Here is a 19,453-nt window from a genome sequence, read left to right as displayed (position 1 = left end):
AGAAGTTGTTTTGTTCAGTGCGTAAAACTAATTGTTTCATAGTTCCTGTACGTATTTGTTTTTCGATTTCACTCAAAGCGGTATCATAATCTCCACCTACGTTGACTACATATGCAGATTAAATCGTTTACTAAACGTATTTTCTTAAAACCTCATTTGCTTCAAAGATGCACGACGCGATTGGTTGGTTGAACAAAGTATGTTGGATGAAAAACGTGAATTTTAACAACACTTAATTCTTTAAAATGTAAATAACTAGACTTTTTTTTTGCAATACCCCCCCCCCTCCCCATGTAAATACATCCGTACAAATACTAAACACACTTTATGAAAGTTTAACATTTTTTGTGTTTAGTTTATTGTCCTTCCCCCACACGGTTGGCTACGTACGGTGCGAAAGAAGTTCAATATACAGTACGTACATTACTTAATATTTTTTGCATTTATTTCACAGGGTGAACGTGGACCTCAAGGGCTTCCCGGACCGCTGGTAATAATTCAACTTCACTCCCATCGGGATAAAAAAAAAACAATCATCACATTAGACCACGAGTCCAGACGAGATAATTGCAATATAATGGGTAAGAACCACCTGAGGTGGGTTATATCTTTCGTTGGTTCCGTATGGTGCAGAAGAAGTTCAACATAAATACTGTACGTACAACCATTTGCAATGAGTGGGGTTATCGAGTACGTACTGTACGTCTCGCGTATTAGCCATATAAAAGAAATCGTTGCTGCTAAAATTTCGCGACCCAAGGTGCCACCAATATCTTGCATTGGCTGGCACATGGACAATATCCTTCACGTGCAACGTACTGTATGCCCTTGCCACGAGAATGTGGATTTTCCACTTGCTAGAGGAAATAGAGAAAAGCACCAATCACAGTGTCCGTCGGGAGCATGCAGGCGATCTTCTTGGTTCTTTCGGTAAAGTCACGTAGAATGGAAATAATAAAAAAATAAAAAATAAAACATCATTAAATAATTTTACGACGTTTCGGCCACAACGCAAGCAGCCGTCCTCAGGTGTCTCTCCCAAGCCTGGGGTGTTTCATTCAGACTCTGTCTTTTCGACAGACCTGTTCTCCACCTGAGGACGGCTGCTTGCGTTGTGGCCGAAACGTCGTGAGAATGATTTTATTATGTTTTATTTTTTTTATTTTATTATTTCCATTCTACGTGACTTTACCGAAAGAACCAAGAAGATGAATCCCTGCAGTCACGAAAGCTTTAAATCGAAATTCATGCAGACGATGTTCCTCGACGTGGATTCACAGTACAATCGTCGCATATCCGAACTGGCCAATTATCCGCCCAGACTTTTTGTGTGAGTGCGTTTAGTGCGTTGGCTACGTACGGTGCGAAATAAGTTGAACATACATACATTCTACCGAAAAATGGTATCTTCCATGAGCGCAATGTCCACCACAGCAGCTACAAATAGAAAGCGTCACGTTTAAACGCTCCAACGGAGATTGGGAAATCCTTTCAAGAGTTGAAAAAAGGGAGAAACTGGGGAAAAGATAGCAGCCTCTTTTTGTTGAATAGGCACAAGTACCCTGACAGATGTCAAGAAGGCAGAAGAAAATCTAACGATCGCTCGTGGGCGGAGGGGGGGACAGAATGATCCAGCGTTTGTAAACCGAGAGAGATTCTGTGAGGTGGTCAAGATGATCAACAGGACAAAGTGCTTTTGACCTGGTTTGTACACAGGAGAAGCGAAGGAATGCCAAAACCCTGGTGTGGGCAGCCAGTTAAACATTAGGCTGGGCGGCGATCCAGCCCAGTAACCTACGGGTGCATGGTCGGTCATTTCTTTACTAGACACGTTCTCATATCTGACACGTACACGTCTGACACGTTCGCATGTCGGCCTGTAACTGGGTCCACGTCGGCGAGTGGGTGACGCCACGATTTTGCTGTCTCTCCCGCAGGGACCGAAAGGAGACGTGGGTGACCCGGGTGTGGAAGGCCCACTCGGCCTCCCAGGCATCCCTGGGGTCGACGTGAGTTTCTGGAAATGGAATCTGTTTGCTTCCTTCAGCTAATCTATCCTCGTATTTATTGGACCCCTTGTTTCGCCAGCATCCTTTATTGCAATAAAACAGGTGTTCAAGAAGTTCAAACACCAAATAGGTTTCCATTGCAGGGCATCAAGCCTGCATTAACCACACACGCACTCGTGGCAAAAAGATGCACGCAAACATGCTCTGATCAAATATGCATTGCTTTTGAAACTGATTGGCCTATACCAATCTCTCCTCACTTGTCCCCTCCACTCCACACGCCTCCAGACTCCGGTGCATTTGTAAAATCCGTGCAAGTCCAGCGCATCGGTACCAAACCTAAGGGGTCCACCTGGGGAGGCACAACACACATTCCTGCTGCGGAGGGAGCTGGTAGGAACGTTGGGTTGCTCGGTGAATGGCCTGCAGGGTCAACGGCGGCGTGGTGTATTCCGCAAATATGCCCGACTGTGAGGGCGGGCACAAGCCGGCGTGAGTAGGTTAAACGTTGAGTTTTATAAGGGCACCTCGGGGTGACCAGCCCCTCCCCACCCAGCCCCACCCCTCCCACCTCCCACCCAGCCCTACCCCACCCTCCCCACCCAGCCCCTTCCCACCCTCCCCACCCTCCCCACCCAGCCCCTCCCCACCCTCCTATCCCCACCCAGCCCGACCCTCCCCACCCAGCCCCTCCCCACCCTCCCCTCTCCATCCAGCCCCTCCCTCCCCACCCAGCCCCTCCCTGCACGACGGACACAATAATCCCCTGTGGGCTGGTGTAACCTGGCGGTTCCTACCAGTATAACTGGGGATTTATTTCATGGAAATAATAATACTATCTGCCAACAATAACGGAATGGAAGAGAACAACATGCAAATGCGTTGCCTTGAGTCACGTAGTATTCGGAGTAGGATGATTATCATCATGCAGCAGACAAAAGTTACCCATGAAAAAGCTCCCACCGTGAAAGCCGAAGCATTGCAACTGAAAGTTGCCTATTGTGGGTGGCTCAAGACCCCCCCCCCCTCCCACCAAGGTGACAATGCAAGCCACCGGTGCTCATAGAGCAACCGGCTCGGCACACAAAGCCTCCACAGTGCTGCCCACGCCCGTCACTGGCTGGCGTTTGCCTCGGCCGGGCATGGGATTCCTGCTTTCGGCTAGATTGGTGCCGGTGAAAGAGACGTTGAGAGAGAGAGAGACAGACGGGTGAAGGAGATTGGTTAGGAGGTGGGTATTGGGTGTCGGGTCGCTGGGATGATTGTGTTGGGGGTGGTGGTAGGCAGGTGGGGGTGGGGGTAGGCAGGTGGGGGTGGTGGTAGGCAGGTTGGGGTGGGGGTGGGGGTAGGCAGGTGGGGGTGATGGTAGGCAGGTGGGGGTAGGGGTAGGCAGGTGGGGGTGATGGTAGTTAGGTGGGGGTGGGGGTAGGCAGGTGGGGGTGGTGGTAGGCAGGTGGGGGTGGGGGTAGGCAGGTTTGGGTGGGGGTGGGCAGGTGGGAGTGGTGGTATGCAGGTGGAGGTGGGTGGGGGTTGGCAGGTAGGGGTGGGGGTAGGCAGGTGGGGGTGGGGGTAGGCAGGTGGGGGTGGTGGTATGCAGGTGGAGGTGGGTGGGGGTAGGCAGGTGGGGGTGGGGGTAGGCAGGTGGGGGTCGGCATGTGGGGGTTGGCAGGAGAGGGTGGGGATAGGCAGGTGGGGGTGGGGGTAGGCAGGTGGGGGTGGGGTAGGCAGGTGGGGGTAGGCAGGTGGGGGTAGGCTGGTGGGGGTAGGCAGGTGGGGGTGGTGTGCTTTGGGGTTTTGATGGGGTGTTGTTCGGCACGGTTTCTTGTGAAGAATCATGCAGCAGAATGTTCTTCATTGCAAGGCCCGCGGGCCACTGGGGGCCCCTGGTGGACTTTAGTGCGGCCCCTGACGTGCGGCCCCCCGACAATACACGAATGGTGAAAACACCCCCATCATGGCTGTCAAACCCCAACGATTTCTAAATTTGTGGCGGCCCTCACACACTGATGATGTCGATGTCTGATCGGTGAAAGTGGCCCCTAGCTCGTGGAATGACGGAAGAGACAGATGATGCTGTTGACGTATTAACGCATTTCGTGAGATGGTGTTCCCGTAGCATCACCCCTTCATCAGTCAACCTGGATTAATTTCAGTCACTACCATCATCATCATCAGCCATGGTCAATCTACTGTTGGATGGAGGCCTCCCCAAGCTGCCCACTATCTCTCGCGATCCTTCCATCTAACAATCTGTGCAGCACCTGCACACGGGGCTGTCCAGTAACAAACAGAATCAGCATATTTATTTATAGTGGAGGAATCCCTATAAGCTATACAGCTCTTTTATTAAAGATGTCGAGTAGGGGTGGATCAGAATGTTACAACAACAAACAATACAAAAACACGATAGGAGTGCAAAGTATAGGAAAGTTAAAGAAATCACTTTCAAATATAGACAAATAAAACTAAACAGTTTTTAAATTTAGCAGGTAAATTTAACACTTAGGCTTTCGCGACCAGTGTTATTCATAATAAAGGGTTTTGGGTTAGATCGTGTTGTTTATAAATGTGTCGCAACCCTCCACCACCCGACACGGCCAATCAGGTAAAGCCCACTGAGCTATTTGCTTATTTTTTTAGAAATGACCTGGCCACAAATGATAGCTCGACGAAGTGTCTCACGTGGAAATGTATGGAACCAAATACTCTAAAGGCATGTGTCTAAATATTTCTAAACGTGCTTATATTACCATTATGAACTATGTTTTATTTTATCAGGTAATGCTGCACTGAGCTATTAGCTGCTTTTACAGTAGCGACCTGGCCACAAATGACAGCTCAGCGACGTGGCCTATCATCGTGTGGAAATGTACCGGTGCATTCCCGTCACTGTGTACATTGTGCAAGGCGCGGGGTAAAGCAGCCGCCTATCTCGGCACGCCTCAATCCTCAGGGCCCAGCTGCGGCCAGTCCTCCAATATCAAACAATGCCCTCCGTTGAATTGCACATTCTTACCGTGAACATTGCCCACGACGGGCTGACGTGAAGACGAGGCCGCAGCAGATGGTTGCAGACATCACCGCCGCTATTTCAGCGAGATTAAACGTTCGAGACATCAGCTTAGAACGTGATTTTGTTTGTTTACGTTTCAACCCCCTTGTCAATCCACTGCTGGACAAAAAGCCCTCGCCAACGCCATGTCAGTCGTGTGCGGAGGTGGAGGGCGGGAGGGGGAGGGGGTGTTTTACGATACTTCACCATGCTGGTAGGTGCAATTTTTTTCAAGGTGGGAGACCCAGGTACCGTCTTGGATCTCACTCGCTACTGATGTTGGCCCTGGCCGGCGATATTCAAACTTCGGTTAATGGGTCGCTTCCTCCTCCACCCGTCGGCTAGATATATTGGCTGGAACGAAGCGGTGCAAATGATAATGAAGGGGGTGATTAATGATTGAATTGGGCATTGGTCAAATCTACAATAAAGCAGAGGCATCTCTCCATTGACAGGTGGTTCCTATTTGGGTAATCACCGCACTTTAACTCAGAACGCAGAGCGGCGGGCCAAACTTAAATGTAGTCAAAAGTCAAAGTCAAAAGTCACTTTATTGTCAAGTGTGTTACATGCATGACATACAACACAGATGAAATTACAGTCCTCTCTCTTGGTCCCACGGTGCAACCAAGCAATTAAAAAATGAATCACAATTAACAGACACAAATAAACAATAAACAATCGGCGATCAACACAAGATAAATAATCAAAAATGTAATAGACTTAAAATAAACAACAGTCAAGAATTATAAAATGTAAAATATTATTTAAATAAAATATTTAAAGAAAAAAGATATTTAAACCGGTGTGGTAGTGCGATGTAGTGCAATGTGCAGTCCAGAGATCAGGATGTACGAGTAATTAAATAAAAACGCACGGCTCGTCTCTAAAGGCCACGTGGTCCTCAACAAGGCAATAAAGCAAAACACAGCGCGCTGGCAACGTGGTCTGCATCCTCTCTTGCTCGCTACGATTTAATCTGTAACGCATGGCAAGGCATTCATCATCATCATCGCCGCCGCCGTCGTCACCACCGCCATCTAACCCTTGACCTCAACGGCCGTGGGGTCGCCACTGACTGCCACCCCCCCTGCCTGTCCTTAGCGGCCCATGTCAGCTGTTGTTCCGTCTTTTCAGCGCATGCCATTGCATTTGTCATCCGATTGATCTTGGGTCATCCTCTCCTTTTTACTTTTGCCGTTCCCTGTCTGACAGTGTTCCTTAAGTCACCATTTTTTGTCGAAACATTCAATGATGCTCGTTAATACTTTTTTTCTCTCTCTCTCTCCACATTTTCAGGGATTAACCGGCCCCGAAGGCAATATTGGTCGTGCCGGTCCTGCAGGTGCCAAAGTAAGTTGTATTTAAATTTGTATAACAGTTTAAATGTGTATCTCGTATACATTGTGCTATATTGTATTAGCTGTGCTCGCAAATTAATACGCACACAAGTGCGATCGATGCCATGTGTCGGTTATAAACTGCCAAAAATTATATTCACAAGAAAATACAAATATTAAAGGCAATCGCCTCAAACGCCTGTGCAATTTTTGAAAACACATATCGGTCACGACGTGGCCCTTAAACAGCCCCGTGTGGCTCTAGAGCAGCAGGTTTTCCGAGCCCTGGTCGACGCGATCAACAGAAGAACGGGGACTGCTCCACGCAGGCCGTGTAAACGCGGGCACACGGCTACGCGTTTGAACGCATCGCGGCCTTTAAATACACAATTGGGGGTTTCCTGCGATTTTTGTTTAATTGGTGCTAAACGCAGCGGCTGCAGCATGATTTGGCCACAGTTGTGCTGGCGTTTCCACTCTGGAAAGCGCGCAGCCTGGCCAGGCACAACCCCAACAAATTATTATTCCAATTACAACATTCTCCCCGCTGTGCCAAGGGAGAATAAATCAAAGATTCTTGATTCTCAGGAGCAGCCAAATGGCAAGCGGAAACGCTCGATTTAGAACGTTTACATGTATTTAAATACATAGATCTTTGGATTAAAAAAATATATTATGTGGTGACCACTCAAACGTCATCATCAGCGATGGTCAATCCACTGCTGGATGAAGGCCTCCTCAAATTGTCGCCACTTGCTGTGAACCGCTGATGCAGCACCTGCACATGAACCGATTTGATCGCTCCATCTCCACTGGTGGACGGAATTTTTGGCCGAAGTTCATCCCTTGGCTGCCGCTCCATCAATAATTCTATTTTGTACTATTACTCCTCATCGTCATGTATTATTACGTATACCACGCCCCTCTCATGGAGTATACACCTCGGGGCACCGGATCAAAGGTGGCATTTGAGATAACTACCGAGTAAGGGAGTAACTTGCAGACCAAATTCGGTGCCCCAAATCAATAGAGAATACACAATATACACAACAAATGAGAATAACCAAAACTGAAAAGATGTACCCTGCTTGAGAATTCTCTACATTTTGTCAATTTTATTTGAGCTGTCCGTACGCGACGTGAAAATCACGTCCAACATTGTCGTCTTAAATTGATGAATCGGGGTGCTTTTATAATAATTTCGGGTAAACTGTTCCACAACTTTGGTTCGAAAAAACATCGAATGCCTGTTCAGTAATTCTGACTTTCGTTCACCATTCTTGTTACAACCAAAATCCTATCGCTGGAGTGTAATGTACAGTTTTGGAACATAATTATGCAATCATTCTGCCAAATATGCAGTGGCGCCCATAACCGCAGTAATACATTGCACGAGTGAGCAACACCAGTGTTTCACTGTCAGCTACGTATTTGCACAATTATCATATTCTCACGATTATACGATGTAACGGAAAGTAATGCACAACCCAAACTTGTGCCCGGTGTTCAATAAAGTTATACAATTATGTTAACACACACGCACAGACGGGCAGATATACACCTACTGGATTAGAACATGTAACCCCAGCTTTTGCTTTTTTGTTGTAACAAGAATTGAAAAAAAAGTACGTTAGAATCCAGTGAATGCGCTATTGTGTTTGGTGCAATTTGCCAGTTTCAATTGTTACATTTTTCTTTAAGCACTTATATTTGCCTACACCTCCAATACGTCCCGTTCCGCTGTTGCCATTTCTTCCGCGGGGAGCACTTTGATGTTGTTGTTCTTGTCCTGTGGGTGATGTACCACAGATCTCCCTTTGCAAACTAGCTGGATAACTGGCTACACGGGATTTTCTGTGTAAAAATGTAAAACCTTGATTGAGTGACTGAGATCACAGTACCTGATTTTTTTGGAGCGAAACGTCGGACAAGATGCCGAACAATGCGCGGTACAACACGAAAACGCATCGGAGAGTTATATTGTTGTTGTTGTTTTCTGTGTGCAGCTTTGTTCGCTTCTTTAGAATACAAACAGACCATTAGCGCATAATTTGAATGTAATTTTCACACGCCGCAAACTCTAAATTATTAGGCATGCAATATAATGCACGTTTTGTTCGCCCATGTATCTAAACCTTCTGTTGTTGACCTGATTCATCGTTACATGCCTGATAAGACAGACCAATGAAGTATTTATGATGATGATGATGGTGGTAATGAAGATTGTTTTCTTTTTTTCAGGGTGATCCAGGCCTGGCCGGCCCACCTGGGGTCCCAGTAAGTGCCGTTCACTTTCTCCTTTTCTGATTCCTCTGCCTCGTGGAATTTACAAACCACAACATACGCGTGTCTATGACCAAATCAAGCGGAAATAGGCCCAATCTTGTCAGCTCTCTGAAGCTAAGCAGGCTTGAGTCTGCATCTTGCACGGGTGGCCACCGTGCATAACAGGTTGTTACAGGCTGGGGGGCTGGCAGAAGGCAATTCAGAAAAAAACTATTGTTGTACTGTACTTCTGTCACATTTATATGCCTCCCACCAAGTTGCTCTGACGAGCGTGGCGAAGTTTGGTCAAACAAATCTCCACGGCCCACATCAAAGTGGGGATGCCCTCATCCGGCAGTGGATTGACAAAAGGGGCTGTACGTGTACACATATACAACGTTTGTAAGTGAACTTTATTTATAATCAGGTGAGAGCCCACGTAGACAAGGGAGACCTGGGTTACAAACAGAATATATAGTACAGAGATATCCCATTGAACAAAAACTTCAACTACGATTAAACATAGAAACGGCACGCATATGCATGGCTCTGTGACGATTACCAATGTGTGTGTTGTTATAAGCCGTAATGAAAACTGGTGGGCAGTTGTACGGGCAAAATTGCCTTTGCATATTTGTGAGTAGTCCTATTAGCGCCGGTGTGCATCTGCAAGATTCGGGCAACCCTATAGTCAAGATAGCAGTGTCGATGTTCGTATGGTATCAAGGGCACACCAATGACACAACAAAGTGTCAATCGCTCAACCACGCTGCGTATTAGCGTCACGTGGAGAGCGCGGCTGCTGAATGTTGTCATTTTCTGTCACCTCCCGTTTTGTTTCTCCAGGGCGAAGGCATTGTTGGACCGCCCGTGAGTGTCAATAATTTCCAACGTCCTTCGTGAGCTCGGTTTTGTGCAAATGTATAGAAGAAACAAATATTCAAATTAAAAATTTGTCCCCTTACGCTGGCTCATGGCAGAAACGTCATTGAAGTTGAGCTGACTGATGTTTTTGTCGAGCAAGGGCACGTTTTTATGGCGGAGCTGGGACGGGGAAATCTAATCTGCGATTGCACTGCGCAGTACGCTCTAGAGGGGCTCTCTAGAGCGGCCTCTAGTGGAGGCCCTTCCGACAGCAGTGGCGTCAGCACGGCACTGCAGGGCTGCACCTTTGCCTTTACCTTTACAACGTGCAGTCCTGCTTTAAGTTTTCTTAAACTATTCGGCAGTCAATGTTGTCATTTCTTTCACGTAGGTTTGTTTTTCATCTAAAGAGATATCGTCGAACGTTTTCTCTGTTTGTAAAAAAAAATACAATTGAAGCATTGTTCCGCTTTGTGTGTGACTGTAGTTTTTTAAAGTCCACCTGGCCTGGCACAGGCGCCGCGGTGACTTCGCCGTCACTTGAGTGGCGAATGGCTGGTGTTGGCATTGTGTTTTCAAAAAAAGCATTGTCGTCTTGCGTTTAGGGACCTGCTGGATTGGGCGGCCTTCCCGGAGAGATTGGGAAACCTGGGCAGATCGTACGTAATGTTCCGTCTACGGCGTTTATTCCCGCACGCAGCCAGATTGTAGAGATCCACATGCACTTCAATAGCTTGAATAAACTCGCTATAATAATATTAGCCTGATCAACCTAGTGCAGGGGTCGGCAACCTACGGCTCCGGAGCCGCATGCGGCTCTTTATGGGCTGCTTCTTGACGATATGTACGTATGTACAGTATGTACTCAGATGCATTGCGGCTCTTGAAATACTGAATTTTGTACCGAATTGGAAAGAAATGGCTCTTCTTGTTATTTTGGTTGCCGACCCCTGACCTAGTGCAATAACATGCAACTCTGCTTTCATATACGCATATATGAGCACAACTCTGGTCTGTTTTCACACATGAAACATATTTTATAGCCCATCGGCCTACTGACTCTCCAGACCAATATTATCCAGCAGCAGCATTTGTTTAAAGCAAGCAAGCTATCTGGTCTGGTTTCGACTTCACGGGTCTCATCGGCGGGAGTCAGGTTTGTTCAACAAGCGGCTGCTGGGATGGCAGGTGAAATCGTCAGACAAAGAGGGGGACGTGCCCTCTTGGAGATGGAGCTCGCGTGCAGGGGGGCAGGGACTGCCATATCGCAAGGACCAGGAATGATGTTGACGGCCTGTGGATTTTTCTCCGGGTCCTCCGGTTTTCCCCCTGCGCATTTAGAAAGATGCGTGTAGAGCATTTGGTTGCTATATAATGTTCACATGATACGCCACTTCATTGAGCTATCATTTGTGATGACCAGGCCACTTCTGAAAAATAGCTATATAGCTCAGTGGACCCTACCTGGTAAAATCAAAGTGGTTTCGATAGTTTTTTTCTATTTTTCGATTTAAAGCTTTCGTGACTGCAGGGATTCATCTTCTTGGTTCTTTCGGTAAAGTCACGTAGAAGGGAAGTGAGAATTATTTCATTATGTTTATTTTTATTATTTTACGACTTCCCTTCTACGTGACTTTACCGAAAGAATCAAGAAGTTTTTTTCTAGTTTTTAATCGTAATAAAACTGTTGAAAAAATGTGATAATGTGCGGTATTGCTTTTCAGGGTGAGATTGGGCCTCAAGGACAACCAGGCCCTCCCGGTCTGCCAGGCCCCAGGGTGAGCTCCTCACAAGTCTCTCGCAACGCCACCTACCCCCTCCTCCTCTCGCGAATTCAATGCCGTAAATATTTTTTCCCGTTGCCCCATGTGAGAAGTTGAGTGATGTTCATCATCTCATTCTTCCGATTCCTTCCAGGGTCTTCCTGGGATTCTCCAAGGAGATGGCAGCGGAGATATCCAGGTAAAAATACAACAGATAAATGTGCGTATATATTTGTTGGCACTGATATATTTGCGATGTTTTTTAAAAATATGCAAATGTGTTTATGTAGTGTCAAAGTTTAGCTCAAATGTCAAAAATTATACGTAAAGATATAACCTCATTAAATAGTAAATGCAGACAGGAATCCTTGTTTATAATCAGGCGAGCACCCATTCGATTGAACTTATACTTTATAAACAAGAAGATGAAAATATAAATGAAAACATGCGCAAGTAAAAAATCTTACATTGACTGTCGGAAAAAAACAAAGTAATCAGGGCCTCTTCGGGACACGTCGCTCAAAGGGACGATGTCCGGTGGTCGAGACTAACGAAGGCGTGGCAGCCAAAGGAGGGAGCGTGCCCGATAGTACGTCCACCTCGGAGACGGAACGATTACTCAGCTCGTGTGCAGGTGCTGCGTGGATTGTTGAAAGATGGGGAGAATTTTAACCAGTGGTGGATAGATAATCACTCCTGCTGCTGCCTATGGCTGCTACTGCTGCAGCTGATAATGATGAATATGATTGTGTCTGTCTGTGTGGCTCTACAGTGTCCATCGTCCTGTCCCGCCGGGCCCCCTGGCCCTCCTGGGCTGCCGGGGATGAAGGTACACACAGGGACAAGATAGTCCAGGACAACGCCCTCAGCTGTCCAGCAGGACATGTCATGGGTTTCATCGTACAATTGCGATCCACAAAACATAATTGCAGAGATTATTACAGTTGTGTGGTCAGGATTCGGCTGTCTCCCATCAATCAATCAACGTGTCAATTTGCAGACTTCAGTATTAATGTCTACCCATATACTTTGTCAGCTGTACACAAATACACTTCCATTATTCCCTGTTTTCTACAAGATGCTTACCTAACCATTTGCCTTATCTACCTATATACCAACCTACCTACCGATTTACCAGTCTTCTCGACCATCCATCCAGTACAGTACTAGACTTGAAAACATTTCGTCAATGTACTATTTTGTAACCCTATTATCGTCTAGGGTCACAAAGGGTTCAAAGGTGAATTTGGAGATCCTGGGAAGCAAGGTCACAAGGTGAGAGTGCTTTGTGTTTTGGGTTTTTGTGTTCAATGTTCGACTGTAGTTCAGGTTTCTCAGACGCAATAAGTATTTAAAGTGGCCGGGGTCGACAGGAAGTGTGCATCGCCGCTCGTTGCAGAGGTTCGCGGTTTGAGGCTCGGCGCCCGCCCTGGTTAACACTGCGGGTTTCATGAACCGTCAAATACATGCGCGTCCGCTTCGCGTGAAGACGTTAAAGATCACGTGACGTAATTCGCGAAATAACGGGCCTTGTGTGCCGGCATCATTGCCAAATCTGAAATGTTAACCCGCAAATTGCTTAAGTGCGCAAAAACCACATGTCGGCCTCACTCCCTCCCCGACTGGCAGATTATACTCGTCTGTGAAACATAGTGCCACTGTGATAGCCTGGTGCTAAATGGTAGGCGGAGACAACGTATGGGCTACGTTGTTATGAACATTGTTACTAAACGTTATCGGGCATTTTAAAGATGTTTTTAGAGCAACTGGAATCTTACAATGACACTTTTAAGTGTGCATGTTGTGTAAGTTTTTCATGATGTAATGGCTCGGATGTCACATAGTTAGTTGGAAGAGCCGCAAAGCTCAACAAACGTGATATTGCAAGTTCAAATCCTGGCCAGGTTTAAAATGCGAACCCACGATCAACTACAATAGCATCGTTATTCTTGGTTCTTTCGGTAAAGTCAAGTAGAAGGGGAAAAAATCTTGCTGTGGCTTTTGCACCTGATGATGATTGCTTGTGTTGCAATCGAAACGTCGTGAGAATGTAATTGTTTTATTTTGTATTATTTTATTATTTCCCTTCTACGTAACTTTACCGAAAGAACCAAGAATATGAATCCCTGCAGTCACGAAAGCTTTAAATCGAAATATCATCGTTATCATCAATCACCATCACCAAAATTATCATCATCATCTCTTCATGATGAGAAGAAAATAAAAGCACTATCTGCTGAGTATCATTTCAAGTGGGGCAGACAACCGTGTTTGTCCTATGGAGTGACCGGTCCCTGCCATATGATTGCGGAATTTCCACCATCGGATAAAAAGTGACATTCAGGAGGAACACCGTCCTATGCGTGAGAGAGCAGCGAAAATGTTATTATATCGTTAGAATTAAAAACGCATTGATATGTTGTCCGTAGATGCATATGAATTGAAGTGTGTTCTTACACGTGTCGCATTACAATCACAATAACTGCCACCCTTGACGTTCCAATTGGTCAGGGAGAAGAGGGCCACCAGGGACCGTCCGGCCAATCTGGCCCACAAGGCCCAGAGGTCAGTTGCGTCACCCAGCAGCCACTGCCATGGCCCTCCTAAACCACAACCACCACCACCACCACCAAACAACAACAAACGATCCCAACAACACCACCCCACGCAACGCCGCAGTTACGAGCGAGCTGCACGAATGCTGCACAACGCTTCTTCCTTCAGACGACTTCTCTGCCATAGTAGATTTCATGGGTGGCGGGGGGGGGGGGGTGACAGGGGGTTGCGGTTTTCATGGTTTCCAGCCCGGGAGGATATTTTCAGAAGTTCGTCTCGCCGTTGATGAAGTAGTCAGTCGGCAAGTTCTCGGCACATGAGGGAGACCACGAGCATCGGTTGTCATCATCTCCCCCCGCCCCCACCCCCGGTCACCCCACCAAGCAAAGGATGAGGGATGAGACCTCGAGTGCGACTGTGGCCATGAGACCCAGACTGTGGAGCGTATCGCAGCAACCTGCCCACTGTGGATCTGTTGTTGGGGTGGGGGGGTGGATGGGGCTTCACTTCTCCACTTAGCATCTCAGGAAGCCACTGAGTGGATCGCCAAATGAAACATCCCATGATGTGGCGCGGTGCTCTTGCCTGCCTGCCATTATAGACAGGTCGGCAGATTTCCTTCATAACCGAGTGAGAGCCCATTGGAGAGCTGAATGCTCTTTCTCAAGGGAGATCTGGCTTCACAATAAATGCATCATACGTCCAACAGGTACTAAAAAACGTAGATCCATTCGGTTAACCATTGTCTTTAAAAAGCAAATCTAAATAACATGTTATAAAAATGTACGCTTGAAAGAATTATATAACTTAAGTAGAACTTTTATTTAAGGGGAAACTTAATACATTCGCATTAAATGTGGGCGTGGATCATGGGGAAGAGGACCCAGGCTCGTCAAGAGTTGTTGAGAGAGTCCGCTGTGTGACATTGCAAGTCACGTGCATGCGCACGGAGAGATACTGAGAGAGCAAATATCTTCGCACTCATTTGCCTCGCTTGTTATTATTCCTGAGTTGTCTTCAATCACACCCTACCTAGCAATTCTATAACACAACCCATTCTTCAGGGTGGGGAGGGGGTTCTGAGAATAATTTGTCGAGCACCTTTCATACAATAGGGTCCAAGGAACACTTCACACAAGTCACGATAAAACAAACATTGCCAACAAGTATATAAAAAACACTCATTAAACAGAGGGGAAAACATGAATAAAACAGTAAAATAATCGTCAGATGCCAAAATAATGTCCGAAGGCTAAATAATATAAATTCACCTTAAAGCTTTGATTTAATGATGCGATTGCAATTTTTTTTACATCACCTTCAGATGCAGCTGCATTCGGACGCCACGTAAACCCCTACTGCACTCCCGCACCTCCGATTAGCACGGTTGGCTACGTACGGCGCGAAAGAAGTTTGACGTTGCGCGCCCCGTACGTTGACACGCAATTGCGCCGCGCCAAAGCCGTCGCTATAAAGCGAGAGGGCGTGAGCTGCCCGCGTGCGACTCTGCTGTAATCTCGGCTCTGCGATCAGACTCCAGTTAATTGTTTTTTTATTTCACTTACATTTTTAGTCATTTTGAATTTTTTGTGTGTGCCTCTTTGCTTGAAGGGACCTTCAGGGCTGCGAGGATTTCCCGGAATGATGGGATCAAAAGGCGACAGGGTAAGTGGCGGAAATTAGGGGCCCCCACAATCACGGCGTGTTCGCGGGCAATTGATTGTAACTGGGCGCAACTTCTGAGGTGCCTGTTGTGTGTTGCGTTCGCTGTGCCCAGAGGGGCGGGGGGCAGTGTGTGACGGCTACATTTGTAGAAGCGTTGTGATGAACGATGGAAGTTATTAAAATGTATCGGTTCAAAACTCGGCTTGTCCGGCTTCACTTGAAGATCTGAACTGGCGCAGTGAGATGGTGGGATTCATCTGAAAATCAGTTCACCGAGTGTGGGGTATGTGTCAACTCGGTCTCACATTAGTACCTGGTGCGGTTTATAAACATCGTCACTGGAGAGACAAAGGCGGCCGGACATGGTGTAGGCCACCCGCCCCCTCGTGTGCCATGCCGGCCTTCATAGGTGCTCGCTAACAGCGCTTGCCCCAACAATCTGTTAAAGCTGAACAAGGGATCGTTGTCTTTGGAGCGTGGAGAGCGGTGGTGCGCACGCTGTGTTCCGAACCTGGTCACCTGAGTTCAATTCGGGGTCATGGTTACCATCAGTGTCTCAGGAATAGTTCTGGTATAAAACCGTGATATTTGAACTTGGCCTGGGTCTCCCCAAGGTCATCTTAGCCATAAATGAGCATTTGGTGTGATGAGTAAACACCAGCAAAGACCATGTTGGCTGGGCGTGGTGCTGAGCACAACGCCATTTGTTGAGCCCCCAAGCCTTCATAGGCGCTCGCAAACAGCACTTGCCCAAACAGTCAAGACGGCTGAACTGGGGCGTTGCCTTTGGAGAGGATTGTTGGCGCCATGGATGCTAGTGCACTGCACCACGATCCCAGTTCGACACCTGGCCAAGGCCATCATTGGCAATTCCTATCGTCCGATAACAAACACAAAAAAATGTGAATATGAAATGTGAGGTGGATAACAAAGGTGGCATGCCATGTGTGGTGATGACCGAGCTTGCGTGAGCTTTGCCGTGCTTGAAACAAGTGGTCACGTAAACAGAGCTGGCCACGACAACATCAGAATCAGAATATTCGATTTTTACTGGAGGAGAAATCCGATGAGCGATAAAGCTCTTGTTAACAGATGTCCAGTAGGGCTGGGTAAGAACGTTGCATCAACACACAGTACTAAAACATGATAGGAGTGCAGAGTACAAGAAAGATGAACAAATCGCCCAAACACGTACAAATAAAACGAAACCATCCCCATCCTACCAGGAAAAGCCCGCTGAGGTATTAACTTATTCTTCAGAAGCAACCTGGCCACAAATGATAGCTCAACAAAGTGACCCGATAATGATGTTGGGGTGAGCTCATTGACTTTGTGTGTGTGTGTGTCCAGGGTGTCTCTGGGTTCGACGGAGTGCCCGGACCTCCTGGTTCACAAGGGGAGCCGGTAAGTGACCCTAACTCACGTGTCTCCACTTTCCCGGCCTCACACAATTCACAGCCACCGACATTATTTCAAAGAACACGTAATCCTAACAACCGAACAAACGGTGAGATAGTATTTTCACCCCTACATAATTTGGACCTCGGGGCTCAGTATTGAACCCCTCGGTACAAATGATCTTCGAGCAATATGGCTCTGCTGCCAGATTGAAAAATTATCCACCTGGGGTCATAATACTCTGCGCCTATGTATCTACAAGAAGGGTACATGTATTATCTGTTCCCAATTCGTTTGTTCTCAACTTGCCTCTGCCAAGCACTCACAATAAAATCATCAATTAATCAGCTGTGGTGGGGAATGCCTTGGATTCCAGTGATGCGTAGGCTGCGTTGGTGGATCGCACTCAGATCACTAACACACGATTTACCCTGGGTAGCTTAGCAAGTAGGACGCCAACCTGCTTGCTCAACTGCGCCCATCTGAAAGTCGGAGTCGCTGCGAAATAATGTTTCATATGGTACAGTATTACATGTCACGGTGTTTTGTGCTTTTATGTACTTCTCGTATGAATCAAGATTGCTTAAAAATGATTCAACTGCAGTTCACGCAGCGTAAGCCTACAATGAGCCTTCTAATCTTTGCAATTTTACAACCCATGACGGATACAACGCACATACCGTCACAAAATGTTGTTATACCACCGCCGTGCCGTCCATTAGTCTGGACAAAGTTGTTAACAAACCGCTAATTTAATAGGTAACTGCCATTTTGGTCGGGAAATTCAATATTTAAGAAGACAATTAAACGAGCGACGACAATCACGGTGTAAACAACACCTAGCGATACGGACGATACGATATGTAAATGTAAATATTGCCGTACGACCATAAGCGCTGCAGCGTCGGCGCATCGCAGCAATCCTACTTCATAACGCATCGGCTCGAACGGCGGAGGCGGATCCAACAACAGGGGAGGAGGGTCAGTGGCGAAAGCCGGAGAGGAGAGTGCGAGGAATCGTGTGCCATCGAGCGAAGCGTGAAACGCATTCCGCGTCGTCACCTTCTGTAAAGCCCCGACGATAACGGCGCTGGCAGCGCTCGTTCGGGGTGAACGGGCCGAGGCGAGAGGGTGGTGTATTGGACGACGGTGGTCTCCGGATGACAGCACGAAGGAGCGATCGCGAGTGGCCCTTGAAGTCGTCGGTGATTTGTTGGGACGACTGTTGGAATGTGTACGCACGCGACGGTGGCGGTGTAAGTCTGCAGGGCTGTCTGGAAACCGCAAATATTATGGAATTTGTGGGATGACCTCCCTCCTTAACGGCGCATGTGGGTTCCCATTACAATCTGTGTGTGTGTGTGTTCAACATTTGAGTGGTAGCGTAGTGGTCGGCGCACTTCTCTGCGAACCTAGTGACACGAGTCCGATTGCCACCAGCGGCTTACATTGATGACGAATATCTGAACTGGTCCAGGGCCTCCTATGGGTTCATTCAGCATTGAATGGTGTGTAAATGTCAGCAGTGGAGCAATAAAGGTGGTTGGTATGGAGCTAGCCACATCATGCCCTTGGGCGCCGTGCCAGCGTTAGCAGGCGCTCGCGAACAGCACTTGCCCCAGCAGTCTATGTAGGCTACACGGGGGACCTTTGCCCTTAGTACACCATCTACAGGAAACAATTATGCACCGCTATCACTCACAGAGTAGAACCTAAACCGAACAACCTGCACTAACCAGCGTGGAGAAAGTAGGGTCAAGGCCTTCATCCAGAAGTGCATTGCCAAAGGGCTGTAATTTATGACTGCTATTATTATCGCTGGAAACGTATTGGTGTTCCAGATATTGCCAACAAAAATACCCCGCAATGAAAAATAATAGGCCCAGGAGTTAGTTTACCGTGCGTGAACAACAACGGCAAAATTAATGAGAAAACGTTTCAACCATTTGGGAAAAATGTGCACCGACTTTTTGACCGTTGTACCTTGATGTTTATCATTTTAACGTAATTTAACAATCAACGTGCTATTTTGATGCCCTGACCCTAACCCCAGAAGCACATGGAGAATGAATAAAATATCCAAGCAGCTGATTCCCCCCCTCCTCCTGCCCCCTACCATGCACAAATGGGAATTCTGGCTCAGAAGAAAAAGCACAGATAAAAACACAATAACGTGTCTCTGTTCGGGCTACCGCGACATGATGATACCACGATGTGTCGTACGATGCAAGATCCACGCTGACCGTCTGGTCGTCCACTTAGCAACTTGTCGTCCAGATGCCCTCTGATTATCGTTGATTGTTTATTTTGCTTTTATATTTCATTTCTTAACAAAATATGTCTGAAAAAATCCAAAATGAAGTTGATAATAATTAAATATTCAAGTTAAATAAACAGCTGTTAACCTAATACATGAGAGCTTTGTAAAACGTTGTCCGGAGTAATGGACGGCACGGCGACGATGTGACACTCTCATTTTCTGACGGGCTTATGCGTTGTAAACTCTGTAGATTGGAAACTTACTCATTATTGGAAGACCTA

General features: G+C 47.0%; 1 protein-coding gene across 1 annotated transcript in view; it reads left to right on the top strand.

Annotated features, from left to right (window-relative positions):
* Positions 1-19,453, top strand: part of LOC144731817 (uncharacterized) — a 60,076-nt gene that overhangs the window by 7,414 nt on the left and 33,209 nt on the right. The window contains exons 3-15 of the mRNA XM_078613087.1: positions 455-490; positions 1,938-2,009; positions 6,361-6,414; positions 8,643-8,678; positions 9,513-9,536; positions 10,136-10,189; positions 11,255-11,308; positions 11,448-11,492; positions 12,066-12,122; positions 12,515-12,568; positions 13,805-13,858; positions 15,461-15,514; positions 16,865-16,918. Of these exons, the coding sequence (XP_078469213.1) occupies positions 455-490; positions 1,938-2,009; positions 6,361-6,414; positions 8,643-8,678; positions 9,513-9,536; positions 10,136-10,189; positions 11,255-11,308; positions 11,448-11,492; positions 12,066-12,122; positions 12,515-12,568; positions 13,805-13,858; positions 15,461-15,514; positions 16,865-16,918 (648 nt within the window). The remainder of the gene's footprint in view (positions 1-454; positions 491-1,937; positions 2,010-6,360; positions 6,415-8,642; positions 8,679-9,512; positions 9,537-10,135; positions 10,190-11,254; positions 11,309-11,447; positions 11,493-12,065; positions 12,123-12,514; positions 12,569-13,804; positions 13,859-15,460; positions 15,515-16,864; positions 16,919-19,453) is intronic.

Source organism: Lampetra planeri, chromosome 2 (assembly GCF_965212315.1).
Source record: "Lampetra planeri chromosome 2, kcLamPlan1.2.h2, whole genome shotgun sequence".
Taxonomy (NCBI): domain Eukaryota; kingdom Metazoa; phylum Chordata; class Hyperoartia; order Petromyzontiformes; family Petromyzontidae; genus Lampetra; species Lampetra planeri.
This window is presented reverse-complemented; position numbering and strand designations above follow the sequence as displayed.